Source organism: Microtus oregoni, unplaced genomic scaffold, assembly GCF_018167655.1.
Source record: "Microtus oregoni isolate MIOR12 unplaced genomic scaffold, Mior012 000002F_ref0000024, whole genome shotgun sequence".
Classification (NCBI taxonomy): Eukaryota; Metazoa; Chordata; class Mammalia; order Rodentia; family Cricetidae; genus Microtus; species Microtus oregoni.
The window spans coordinates 24,246,885-24,259,497 of NW_024543061.1; the positions used below are offsets into that span (position 1 = coordinate 24,246,885).

The window sequence follows — 12,613 nt, forward strand, 5'->3', positions numbered from 1 at the left end:
TTAACTTTAAGTTTTCTGTCTCAAGATTTCCACCTCAAGGCCCTGTGAGACATGAGAAAGGAGAAGCCTGAAATGGCTCCTGACAGATTACAAGTGGCATCTCCACATCTGGCACCACATCTGTTAAAGTGGGTTCTGGGGATCAAACTCTGCTGGCAAGGCAGGACTTTACTGACTGGGCCATCTCCCTGGCCTCCTGCATCTTTAATGTTCTGAAGCTGTGTTCATCTTTTCCTCCATAGTGATGAAGGTGGAAGAGGAGAAGGCTGGGGTCGGAAAGCTGGATCCTACAGTCTACAGGAGGAGACAGCCAGGTCAAGGTGATGACACTTGAAAGCCTGATGTCACTCCCACAAGGGTCTGAGCATTCCTGAGTGTCACTGTGTCAGCACTCTTAATTGGAGACTGAGAGAGCTCTTCTGCCTTGACTCTTGGCAGTGTGTCCCGGAAGCTGGCAGAGCCAGCTACCGGGTCCTAGCAGACATGTCCAATCTAATCCAGGCTCACAGGCTACTAAGTAACTCTGACTGTGGCCTAACACCAAACCATAAGCTTACTTTTAAACTATTATGATGGGGCTGGATGGTGGTGGCGCCTTTAATCCCAGCACTCAGGAGGCAGAGGCAGGTGGATCTCTGTGAGTTCGAGGCCAGCCTGGTCTACAGAGCTAGAAGACCCCCCCCACCCCGTGTGTGTGTGTGTGTGTGTGTGTGTGTGTGTGTGTGTGACTGGGAGATGACTCAGTGCGTTAAGCATTTGCCATTTGTTGTGCAAGTGTGAAAACCAGGTTTAGCTCCCCAGAACACATGTAAATGTTGGGTGCATGGGGCGTTTCAGGAGCAGAATTTCAGCTCTTGGAATGCAGAGATAGATAGGGATTCCTCAGAGCAAGTTGCCTGGGTAGACAAGCCCAGGCATCCAGCTCTGGGTGCCTAAATAAATAATGGGGAGAGCAACCAAGGAAGACATCTGACATCACTCTTGGGCCTCCACAAACACAGTGTGCGCATGCTCATGAGCCCATACCAGTGAACAAGTGTAACCGCCCCCTCCCCCACAGTTTGTTGTGCAGTTTTTGAGGTGTGAACTTGGTAGCTGACACGGTCACACCACAGTGACAAACTACTGAACTGAACTTGTCTCGAGGGACCACATGACTGGGCATTTTGTCTGAGTGGACCAGGGCAGAGTTCCCCCCAACAGAAGGCCATTGAATTCACGAATGCTGCCAGCTATGATCAATGAGAGAGACCAACATTTAACAGATTCTGAAAAGAGCAGCTCAGTTAGAACCAGCACAGGCAACTGTGGGGCTGTTTCTCTTGGTGCAGAATTGCCGGCTTGGGGCCCCTGGAGCTGAAGTTACAGGTAGGTTATCGTGAGCTGTTGGTATGGGTGTTGGGGACCAAACTCCAGGTCTTCTACAAGAATAGCCTATGATCGGAACTTCGGAGTCATGGTGCTTTGATTTTACAGTCATGGGAAAACAGAAGCATCCAGGAGAAAGCATGCTTCAGGTTTTGAATTTGGATTTATTTTCCTGGGCTTGTTGGTTGTCAATGCTGTGGAGAGGCAAAAATGAGAGATGCCCCGCCCCTGGGGCTCCCCCCCCCCCCCCCCCCCCCCCCGCACGCACATTTTAACAGAACACGATTCCCAGCACCTGCTGAGTTGGTTCACAGGTAGAATTCTGTCTTCCCCAGTGTCAGGACTTTGGTTCTACCAGGCAGCCCGTGTTTCCATACTGCTTTGGAAGCTGTCTCTGGAACTGTAACTCTCTGTGCTGTTTCCACAGATTTTCCTTCAATACATATTGGATTTCCAGTCCCCAGTTACACACAAAGGAAAAGTGACTCAAAGGGACATCTTCCAGGCTTACAAAAAGTCCAGTGGGCTTTGCAGCCGGACAAACCACAGCAGGAACTGGCTGGCCCAGGGGTCAGGGCCAGTGGCCAGGGAGGCGGCGTGGATCTTACCAAAAGGACTCGTAAGTTCCTTCAAGGGCCAACCTGCTGGTGGGAGTTTCTCTGTGGAATACAGGTGACTTCCATGGGCTCAGCGTTGACCCTCAGGGCTCCACTACTCCTCTCTTCTCACTGACACAGCTAACCTGAAGCTCTCCATGCTCGCTCTGTGACTGGGAACTATGCTCTGGGTGGAGGGATGGCTCACAGCACTTGCCCAGCACACAGGAAGCTCTGGTTCCATTCCCAGCACTTGAACCAGGCATGGTTCCAGCACTGGGAGGTGCTTTTGTCTGGCTGTTTGCAGAGGAATTTTCATTCGGTGCTGCCCCACCCACTTGCTTTAGTCATCTGTGCTTTTGGTGTCAGTTCCCAAAAGTCACCAGTGGGACTACTGTCTAGGAGATTTCCCTCTATGTTTGAGGGGAGTTTTTTATGGCTTGGAAATTTAAAAAGGTTTTTTTGTTTTATTTTGCTTGTTTACATTTATTTTGTGGGTGAAGGGTTGTGTTGTGGTGAAAGTGTGGAGCTCAGAGGACAACTTGTGGGAGCCAGATCTCCTCTTCCATCTCATGGGAGCAGGGAGCCAGGGCTCAGTTCGAGTTGTTGACCACTGAGCCATCCCTCCAGTCCCTGGCTTGGAGGTTTTACTCTGGAGTCTTTAATCTCTTTTGAGATCTTGTGCACAGCATAAGGGTGTCTGGTTTTGTTCTTTCTCAATGAATATCCATTGCTTGCCAATACTATTAATAATACTATTAATAAAGTAACTGTCCTTCCCCATCCTATATTCTTGCTACCCTGGTTACACACCGATTGACTCCACGTACATGGATTCACGTCTAGACACCTTTGCTTCCTCTGTTCCATTGCTCTCTGTGTGCTTTTATTTTATATTGTTGTTGTTTACCAGTACTGTGCTGTTTTGATTCACTGTAGCTCTGTAGTACAATTTGAAGCACTCAATAGTCATCTTAGCTAATCCTCGCAGCTCCCTGAGGGAGAGGTACGTCATTATCCCGTATTCATTTTAGAAAACCAAAGTTCAAAGACACGTAGCATAATGCAGCCTGTAATCAGGGAAGCTGGGAAACGAACCGTTGACTCCCAAGCCTGTGTGAATGCTACTCTTCATCAGTGGTCAGCAACGGAGACAGGCTGGTTGGGAAGAAAGGGGAATAATAGCATATTCTCTTCCTCTCTTCCTCTCCCTCTCCTTCCTTACCTTTCTCTGTTCTCAGTGTGCATATAAATTTAGGAGCTCAATTTGTACAGGTTGTTCAAGCTGCATTCAGGCCTAGAATGTGCAATGAGTAGAACCCTCAAGCCATAATGAGCATGGGCAAGAGACATACTTTCTACCCTGGAAAAGAAACGGTTTTCTTGTCTGAGAATCTCTTGAGACACCATGGAAGCAAGAGCCTTAGATGCACACAGTCGTCTCCTGTCTGCTCAGCTGCTAATAAGAACTTGGCCCAAGACCCCATCAAGTGGGGGCAGACCCAACCTGGGACGTCCCAGCATTCAGTCCCCTCATCTGTAGGTGGAAGGCTGTGGTGGATACCAACTACCCTGGTCTTCGCAAGGTGGAGGTATTTCCAGTCATGAGGAGGCAGGACTTCCGGCAATAAAATCATGCTCCAGGTTAACTGGATGGCTGGCCACACCAGACTGCCAGGGTTGCCAAATGAGATACAAACAGATAGAGTACTTGGCACAGTCCACTGTGCCTGGTTGGCTCTTAACCGCTGTTGGCACACTTGCATACGTTAACCCACGTTGAGAACACAGAGCCCAAGGCTTTTCCTCCACGAGCAGACACTTTTCTGGCTTTGCCAGCCTTACTGCTGCAGAGAAGCTTATCGCCCTTTCCGGTGGGAGGGGCAAGAGAAAAGTGCTGAAGCTGTCTTCTGTTTGCTGTCATAAGGCCATTCAAACACCAGAAGTGGGGCTGGTGAGAGGACCTGGGCTTGATTCCCACACCCATGTGGTGGCTCACACCGGTCTGTAATTCCAGGCCCAGTGGATCCAATGCCATCTTCTGCATCTACAGGCACCAGGCATGCACCCGGTACACAGACATACATGTAGACAAAACAACCATACACATACAATAAAAAATGATTAAAAAGAAAGAAAAAATCAAACCCAGTCCAAGCAAAGGAGAAGAAAGGCTATTTCCTACATAGACACTGGAGTCTTAGAGTCCCAAGACTTCAGAATCAAGAAGTCTTTCACGTTGCCTTTCGTTCGTTCCTTCCTTTCCTATGAGCTCTCTCTCTCTCTCTCTCTCTCTTCCTCTCTCCCTCTCTCCCACCTCTCTCCCTCTCTCCCTCTCTCTCTCACCTTCTCTCTCTCCCTCTCTCTCTCTCCCCGCCCCCTCTCTGGCAGGGAATCATGTAGCCCTGGATGAGCCCTAACTTGCCATGTAGCGCAGGTCAGCCTTGAACTCCTGATCTTGTTGCCTCCACCTCCCAACGCTGGATCTACAGACGTGTACCACCAGTGGGGCCAGGGATCAAACCAGGGCTTTGTGCCCATTAGGCAAGTGCTCTACCAACTGAGCCACGTCCCCGCCCCTTTCCCCATTTCTGAAGAGGATGGGCAAAGGCAGAGGACTAATTTCTCTCCACAATATCTCCTCTACCCAAGGGTCTCCGAGGTAGGCTGATTCAAATACACACTCAGAGATGAAACGCCGTGACAAAAGGCAAGTTGGAGAGGAAAGGGTTGACTTCACTTGCAGTTTCATGTAAACAGTTCATTATCAAAAGCAGTCAGGACAGGAACTCAATCAGGGCAGGAACCTGGAGGCAGGAACTGACACAGAGGCCATGGAGGGAAGCCGCCTACTGGATTGCTCCCCATGGCGTGCTCAGCCTGTGTTCTTATAGAACCTAGGACCACCAGCCCAGGGATGGAACCACCCACAATGGACTGGGCCCTCTCCCATTGATAACTAATTAAGAAAATACCCTATAGGCCCACCTACAACCTGAATTATGAAGGCATTTTCTTAATTGAGGTTCCCTTCACTCAGACAACTTCATCTTGTGTCAAGTTGTCGTAAAATTATCCAGCACAGGTTTCTCTTTTAAAAAGATTTATTTTTTTTTAACTATGTGGATGTGCATGTGAGCATTAAGAGTCTCCAGAGCTGGAATTTAGACAGTTGTGAGCTGTCTGGTGTGTAGACAGTTGTGAGCTGTCTGGTGTGTAGACAGTTGTGAGCTGTCTGGTGTGGGCAACTGAACTTAGGTCCCAAACTCAGGTCTTTTGGAAGAACAGCAAGTGCTCTTAACCACTGAGCCAACTCCTCCATGGGCCAAGCTGGCCTTGACCCATAGCAATCCTCCTACCTCAGCTTCCCAGGTAATGAGGTTATAGACATGAACCGCTATACTAGACCTGTGTGGCTTTTGTTTCCTTTTTAAAAAGATGTATTATTTTTACGTATGTTCCTGAATGTGCATATGTGTACCTTCTGCCTGCAGCACCAGAGCAAGAAGAGTGTGCTCAAGCTCCCCAGAACTGGAGCCACAGGCAGTTGGGAGCTACCTAATATGGATATTGGGAGAAACTGAACCTGAGCCTTCTGCAAGAGTAACAAACACTCCTAACCACTGAGCTATCTGTTCAGTCCCCTGTGCCCAGATGGGTGAATGCCTCTGCTGTCTTGGCATTTTAAGAAACAACCTCTTCAGGAACAAGGTTTCTTATACTCACGTAGGCCACCAAGTCCAGAGGGGACAGAGATGGTCATAGTTTCTATGTCAAAGGTTAAGGCCATCTGTGGCAGATTTTTGCTGTGGGCAGCATTTCTGGCAAGCACCCTCCCAGGGTGACCTCCTGTACCCTGAATCTGGAGTGTGCTCTGGAAGAGAGGGCCTGCTCAGACCTTGTTTACTTTAGGGTACAGTTCATCTACAAGAGATCAGCTTCAGTGGGCAGCTAAGTCTCAAGAGAGAGAGAGCCAGAGAGGAAGGAGAGACTTCTAAGAATCGGTCTCTGCCAGGGGAGCGTGTGTGGGCTCTCAATGCAAGAGCGGCTGACTCAAGGCTTGAGCCAGGGGATGCAGCGAGCCGGAGTCCCCTCTCTGGGGCTTCACGTCTCTTACAGCAGCTCCAGGGCAGGCAGGTCTACTCATTCCTCTTTTCTGTCCACACCCCAGCTCCCCATCTTCGTGTTCACAACCCCAGAAACCATCAACAAAGGCCACCTAACTGAGAGACCCAGTCCAACCTTTCCAGACATGGATCAGCTAGTGACACAAGTCATGTGTCACCCAAAGATGGCTTTCAGGGGTGGGAAACACAGGCTGGGCCGACATCCCCAAACTGCCTCCCACACGGGGGATTCCTGTGGGCATAAAGGGGCAGGCTCTCTTCTCCTGCCTTAGAGGACACATTTGAAGTTTTTGTAAAAATCAGGAAAAGGAATTTTGTCAGTCATGAAACTGGGGCACAGGGCTTCCTAGTCCTCTCCCAAAGACTCACTTTGCTTGACAAGAATGACCTTGGCACCCTGGGGTTATGTCTCCCAGTCCCCTGTATTCTGTCTCTCCGTGCCACTCACAGCCGCGTGCATCCCCTACAACTTCATCCCCAGCTCCTCTTTCCTGGCTCCTAGGTACTTAGCTCCCACCGATGTGCTCGTGAGTGTCGGAAATTCACTCACCTAGACAGGATTCACTGTGTGTCCATGCTGTGCAACCCCGGTCAGTGTAAAGCAATGTGCTGGAAGTGGGGCAGACTCTGACCATGGAAAGCTAAGCGGGGAGAGACTCACAGATCAGCTCCTGAAGTCGCTGACCTTTTGATGACCCTAACTTCTCTCCAAGGCTTTCCTAGGGTGAAGCCCATGCTTCTTGCCAGGGTTGGGGGTCACCAGATCACCCTGTGCTCTGCCCAAGCAATGGGTGGGCAGTCCTCATCCAGAGAAAGAGGTGCTCTGTGAGCTTCAGAACCTCAGCCCAGCCACACATAGTTCCCTTCCAAGTCCAGTCCTTCCTGTCTCCTCTTCCTCCTCTCTATTTCCTCCTTCTTCCCCCTTTTCCTTCTCCTCTTTCCTCCTCCTCACCCCTCCTTCCTTCCTCTTCTTCCCCTTCCTCCTCTGTTCTTTTCCTCCTCTCCCCTTCCTCCTCCTTTCCCCTCTCTTTTTCCTTCTTCTCCTCCCTCCTCACCCCTCCCTTCCTCTTCCTCCCTACTTTTCCTCCTCCTTTTCCTCTCCTCTCTTTCTTTTCCTGTTCCTCCTTACTTCATATTATTTCTCCCCTCCTCTTCTCCTCTCTCTCTTTCCTTTTTTGAGATAGGATCTCCTATAGACCAGGCTAGCCTGAAACTCATCGCATAGTTGAGGCTGGCCTTGAGTTCTCAAGAGATGGCATTTACAGGTGTGTGCTACCATACTTAGCTTGCCCGAGTCCGTTTCGATATTTGGGCCCCCAGTCTGTGCCTCTTGTAGTCATAGACCAGAGATGTCGTTGCTTGTGGCATTTCACATGATGAGGGCCAAGGCTAGTTTGTGACATACTATGTGTTTGTGGGCCCACAGTACCTTATAGAAGACCCAGGTCTTGGGTGGGCTGGAGGGAAGACCTGGAGAGAAGGTGGGGCTAGACACTGGAAAGGTCTGGGTTCCTGAGATGTTCAGGGTGGGGCGGGCTAGTGACTGGTGATAGGAAGGAGGAATCACAGCTACTAGCCACAATGGTAGCGATACCATTTGAGGACCTGGCCACATGACTGGTATTATCCCAGTAATTCTCACCAGAATTCAAAGAAGTAGATGTGATCATTTCTACATACTTAGTAGGGAAACTGAGGCTCAGGGAGGTTAAGGTTTTGTCATTATGCTACTGATAATAATTTGCAGCATCAGGAGATGAATCTAGGCCTGGCGTCTCTCCAGTATCTTTGGAAATCCTCCTTCAGGTGATGGGTCGCTCGGTCCCTGGCTTAGAGAGTCTCCATTTGCTACCCAGGAGGACTCAGGAAGGGTGGGCCAACCACTCTCACAGTATAGTGTAATCTGTGAAGCCAGGATGCTCGGTGGGGGGACAGTCCCCAGAAAAAGAACTGCTGGGGTCTTGGTGATGGTGAGTTTGCTTGAAGCTCTGCATGAACCTGACCGATTCTTTAAGTGGGAATGATGAGAGCCAGGCAGTGGTGCATGCCTGCAACCCCTGCACTTGGGAGTGCAATGGAGGAGAACGGCAAAATTGGAGACCAGTCTAAGCTCCATAGCAAGACCTAATCTCAAAAAACAGCAGGGGATTGAAGCATACCAGAGGCCCCGGGTTCAAGCCCCAGCATTCCCTTGAGGCTGCGGCAGCAGCACCCTGGATTGTAACCTCAGATGCTCCAGACCTCAAGCCCATCCTTTGTGAACTCGAGGATGGCCTGGGCTGCACTGCACACACCTCAAACAGGCCTTGCTGGCTCTTCTAGCCCAAAATATGAACATGTGGTCAGGACCCATGCATGGGCCAGTGTGTGGTGGGGGATAGTAGGCATTCCCAGGTCACCTCACCCACGCCAGGGGCTTAAGGAACATGAGTTTGTAGCAGGCCTGGGAGCCTTGGTGACCTCTGCTCGACCTTGTATATTGCAAGCACTCGCTGAGCCAAACCCAGATTAGGAGTTCCTCAGAGAACAAAGTAATTCTCCGGTGGGGTTCACACACACCCCGAAATGGCCAGTCCCTGCTGTCCAGTGAGTGACAATTTGGCACTTTGTCTCAGTAGTGGGCACAAACAGCAAGCCCCATAATTGGGCTTAAAGTTGGGAAGGAAGCTAATCCATCTTCATTTAACACTGGACCTCACAGCAAACACCCCCCATAACAACCCCAACCTCCACCCAACTCCCAGCTGCGGCAGAAAGAATAGGGCCTGCTTGGCTCTTGCCACCAAAATCTTAAGATCTTAAGAGGTCCTGGGGGTTTGCGCACAAATCCTACCTCCCTGCCTCGGCCTTTATAAGGGGGCCTGAGAAGAGGCGCCCTGCTCTACTGGAGCCTCCAGGTCTGTCCGGAAAGGCTCTCGGGCGGGCAGGTGGGTGGGGAGAGGGGAAGGAGGGGCAGTTCTGGTGTTTTCACAGTCCTTGGCGCCACCACCCTGCTGCTGTAGGGCACAGGGTTTCTGCTTCATCGCCATTGCTAAGGCTCCTCTCTCGTTATACCTCCGGTTCCTCACCCCCACCCCTCCCCAGCCTTTTCTCCCTCTTTTGCTCTTTTGTCCCAGGATTTCCCAGCATTCTCACACCTTGTCTCTGGTTTCTTTGCATTCATTCCTCTCTCTCTAGCGGCAGTCTCCCTCCATCCCTCTAGCCCTTTCCTTCCCTCCTCCTCCCCGCCTCCCTTGCTGCTTAAACTGGAGCAAAAGTGAGTTTGCTTTTGTGTGGGGAAGAGGATACGCAAAGGAGCCAGCAGCAGGGAAACAGGCTGGGGCCAGAGGCAGCACCAAGCACCGGAGACTCCAGCCCTCAGCGGTTCCAGGGAGCAGGTACTGCCCGGACAGGCTGGTTCCAGCACAGACCTCTACCCTGTCTAGGCTTTCTAATCTAAGATCTCCTCAGGATCTCTCTGTTTACCTTCTTCCCGGCCTTGAAGGGTGTGAAAGATTTCAGATTTAAGAACTGTGAGGACAGAGGCCCAAGGGGTGGAATTGCTGTGACTGGGCTCAGAGGCAGGCTAGGTCCAGAAGGCTGTGGGTGGTTTGAGCCCTATCACCAGGCCCGAGCTTTAGGAAATGGAGAGGCAGTCAAAGCTTTCCAGCTGGAGATGTACAAGAGCAAATCTATACATGAAGGGTTTTTATCAGGCTGCGGCCATGCAGCCCAGCGGTGGAGAACTTGCTCAGCACACATGGGCCCTGGGTCCAGTTCCCAGCAAGGCAAAACCAAAACAGAGCAGTGGTTATCCTCCTCTGAACCTGTGGGGAGCTGTTTTATCTCCTCAGAATCAAGCAGTCATGGTTGCCTTCTAATTCGAAGGTGGGAAATGTGTTTTCTTAATGATCAGGTTTTTCGTTTATTGGGTTTTTTGGCGGCGGCGGGGTGGGGGGGAGGTGGGGTTGGTTAGTTTTTTGAGATAAGATCTCTCTTTGTAATCCTGGCTATCCTGGAATTCACTGTGTAGACAAGACTGACCTCAAACTCACAAAGATCCTCCTGCACCATATGCCACTATGCCTACAGAAATGATTCTTCTTCTTCTTCTTCTTCTTCTTCTTCTTCTTCTTCTTCTTCTTCTTCTTCTTCTAACTCAAAGCCAGTGAAATAAGTTTAAAACAACAAAAAAATTTCAAAATCAGATGAATTTGAATCAACAAAGTCCATTGCAGACCCGCACACACATAAGCCACTGGCATCTTGTGCTAGGCAAATTGTCTAACTTGTATAGACTGTGCTGCGCAGAGAGTTCTGTGATTCCTGAAGTCCATTGCACGAGCATGTTAGGAGGCCTGCATGGATGGGGTGCCCTGAGGCAGCAGAGGCAGCGGGCCTGGGGAAGGAGACACTGGGGAGGGTGAGTGGAGGAAGGACTGACTCTTTTGGACCAAGGGCAGTTGGTGGCAGCGTATGGACCAGCAGAAAGAAATCGAACGTACTTCATACCTGCACGCTGTCTTCCCACAGAAGTGTGTAGGAGTTGAAGCAACTTATGGAGAGGCACGAAGGTCTGGGGTGACACTGAGGGGCACAGGAGGGGTACTGACAGGCCAAGCAGGAGGCTGCCACAGTCAAGCGCCTTTCGGCCGTGGGCTCTGAGCCTGGATGCCGGGGTTGGTGCGGGCGATAAGGGCCATCTATAGGATAAGCCTTGGATCAGGGGTTTCCTGGGTACGTGGCGACTGTGAGAGTCATGTCCACGTGGACCAGAGGCACACTGTGGGCCCTACCTTCTGGGACTCAGGACACATGCGATGAAGATGAGGTCAATGCCTGCCTGGAAGTTACAGGGACGAGGTTAGGTGTCAATAGAGTCCTTGAAAATAGTGACAACGGAAGATCTACTGATGAGTAGAAGAAGTCAGAGGCGGGAGAAACTGAGGCAATGAGAGACTGGGAGGAAGAGGGAAATGTCAGGAGGTCTGTGGGACGGTTGATGGGAGGCCGAATCAAGGGCTGGTGAGGAAGAAGTATCCTTGACAACACAGGGGGTAGGAGGTGGCGGGAGCCCGGGGATGCCTTCAGCCAAGGCATTGCTCATCCTCTGAGCTCGTCGTCCCTCTCGTTGGCTCCCTGTGCTGTAGCCACACAGGGCATCCACCACACTCAAGCCCAGCTCATCCTGATGTGTTCCACTCACAATTCAAATGCCTTTCTCAGACGGGCTTCTGTGACCAGCATGCTTCCTACAGCCGCCCTTGGGAAGTTTGTCTTCTTCCAGGACACTCAGCACTCTCTCCAGTGGTCGCCCAGGGGTTTGTTTACTTGCTTATTACCCGGCTCTGCCATAGCCCGACCTTGGCAAGCAAAAACACGGGTCTTCTTCTTGGCTTTACTTTCTGGTACCAAGGACGATGCCTGGCACAGAGTAGGGGGTCACTACACGAGAGGAAGAGGGAAGGAGTGGGAGGGAGGGAAGGAGGAAAGACGGACCTGAGAACATTCAGGAGGTGACTTCTAGAGGGCCGCTGGTGAGGAGGCAGGACGCCCAGGAATCAGGCCCACAATGCCAGTGAGGAAAAATCCCAGAGGATGCTAGCCCAGCCTTTCCCTGCCTTCTCACCATCACTGACTGGCTTGGGACCCAGTGGAGCAAGAGACGGTTGGAGGCTTTTGTGCCAAATGCAGCTGGATCAGGCTGGTCCTCATTTCATTTTTCTGTTCCTGGATCCTGCTGCTGCCCTGGCTTCCATTATTTCCCAGCCTTCACTGGCACTGATGAGACCCCAAAGTAAACACAGACCAAATCCTTTCTTATCTCCAAGACTTACATCCGCATCCAGGGCAAAGGGACAAGAGTTCAGTCTGGCCCAGAATGTGGACTGAGTCTTAGTGAGTGACCCTCCCTCCTTGCCCTATGCCTGCTCCCTTCTTGTTGGCCTTGTGATCTCCTGACCTCTGCAGGACACTCAGCACACCCAACTCCTTCACTTTTCAGGGTCTCCGGCTGCTGAGCAGCTGCAGGACATCCTGGGGGAGGAAGATGAGGCTCCCAACCCCACCCTCTTCACAGAGATGGACACTCTACAGCATGATGGGGACCAGATGGAATGGAAGGAGTCAGCCAGGTGAGAAGGGGTCAGGATGGAGGGGCGTGTCTGGGGTATAGGCTGGTGGGAGATGGCACCTCACAGCTTGAGTGCTGTCAGGGATCCTCCCCATTTACGAGCGAGCACCTTCCTCTCTGCCATTTATGGTGTCTAGAACTGTAAACAGTAAGGAGTAAAAGTATTGCCAAATAAATGAAGATCAAGAACCAAGGGGCTAGCTCAGCTGGAAGTGCTCAATGGAGGCACGAGGACCTGAGCTCTGTCCCCAGCACAAGCCAGGAGCGATGCTATGCTGCTCCTGTGACCTCAGTGCCAGTCAGGGGGTGGAGATAGGCTGATCTCAGGGGCCCATGGCCAGTCAGCCTAGCCTAAGTTCTAGAGCATGAGAGTCTCTCTAAAAAACAGTGGGCAGAGCCTGAGGAACGAG

General features: G+C 51.2%; 1 protein-coding gene across 1 annotated transcript in view; it reads left to right on the forward strand.

Annotated features, from left to right (window-relative positions):
- The first annotated feature begins 244 nt into the window (after positions 1 to 244).
- Slc4a5 (solute carrier family 4 member 5) overlaps positions 245 to 12,613 on the forward strand; it is a 74,051-nt gene continuing 61,682 nt past the window's right edge. The window contains exons 1-3 of the mRNA XM_041680133.1: positions 245 to 320; positions 1,796 to 1,987; positions 12,075 to 12,204. Coding sequence (XP_041536067.1) covers positions 245 to 320; positions 1,796 to 1,987; positions 12,075 to 12,204 — 398 coding nt within the window. The remainder of the gene's footprint in view (positions 321 to 1,795; positions 1,988 to 12,074; positions 12,205 to 12,613) is intronic.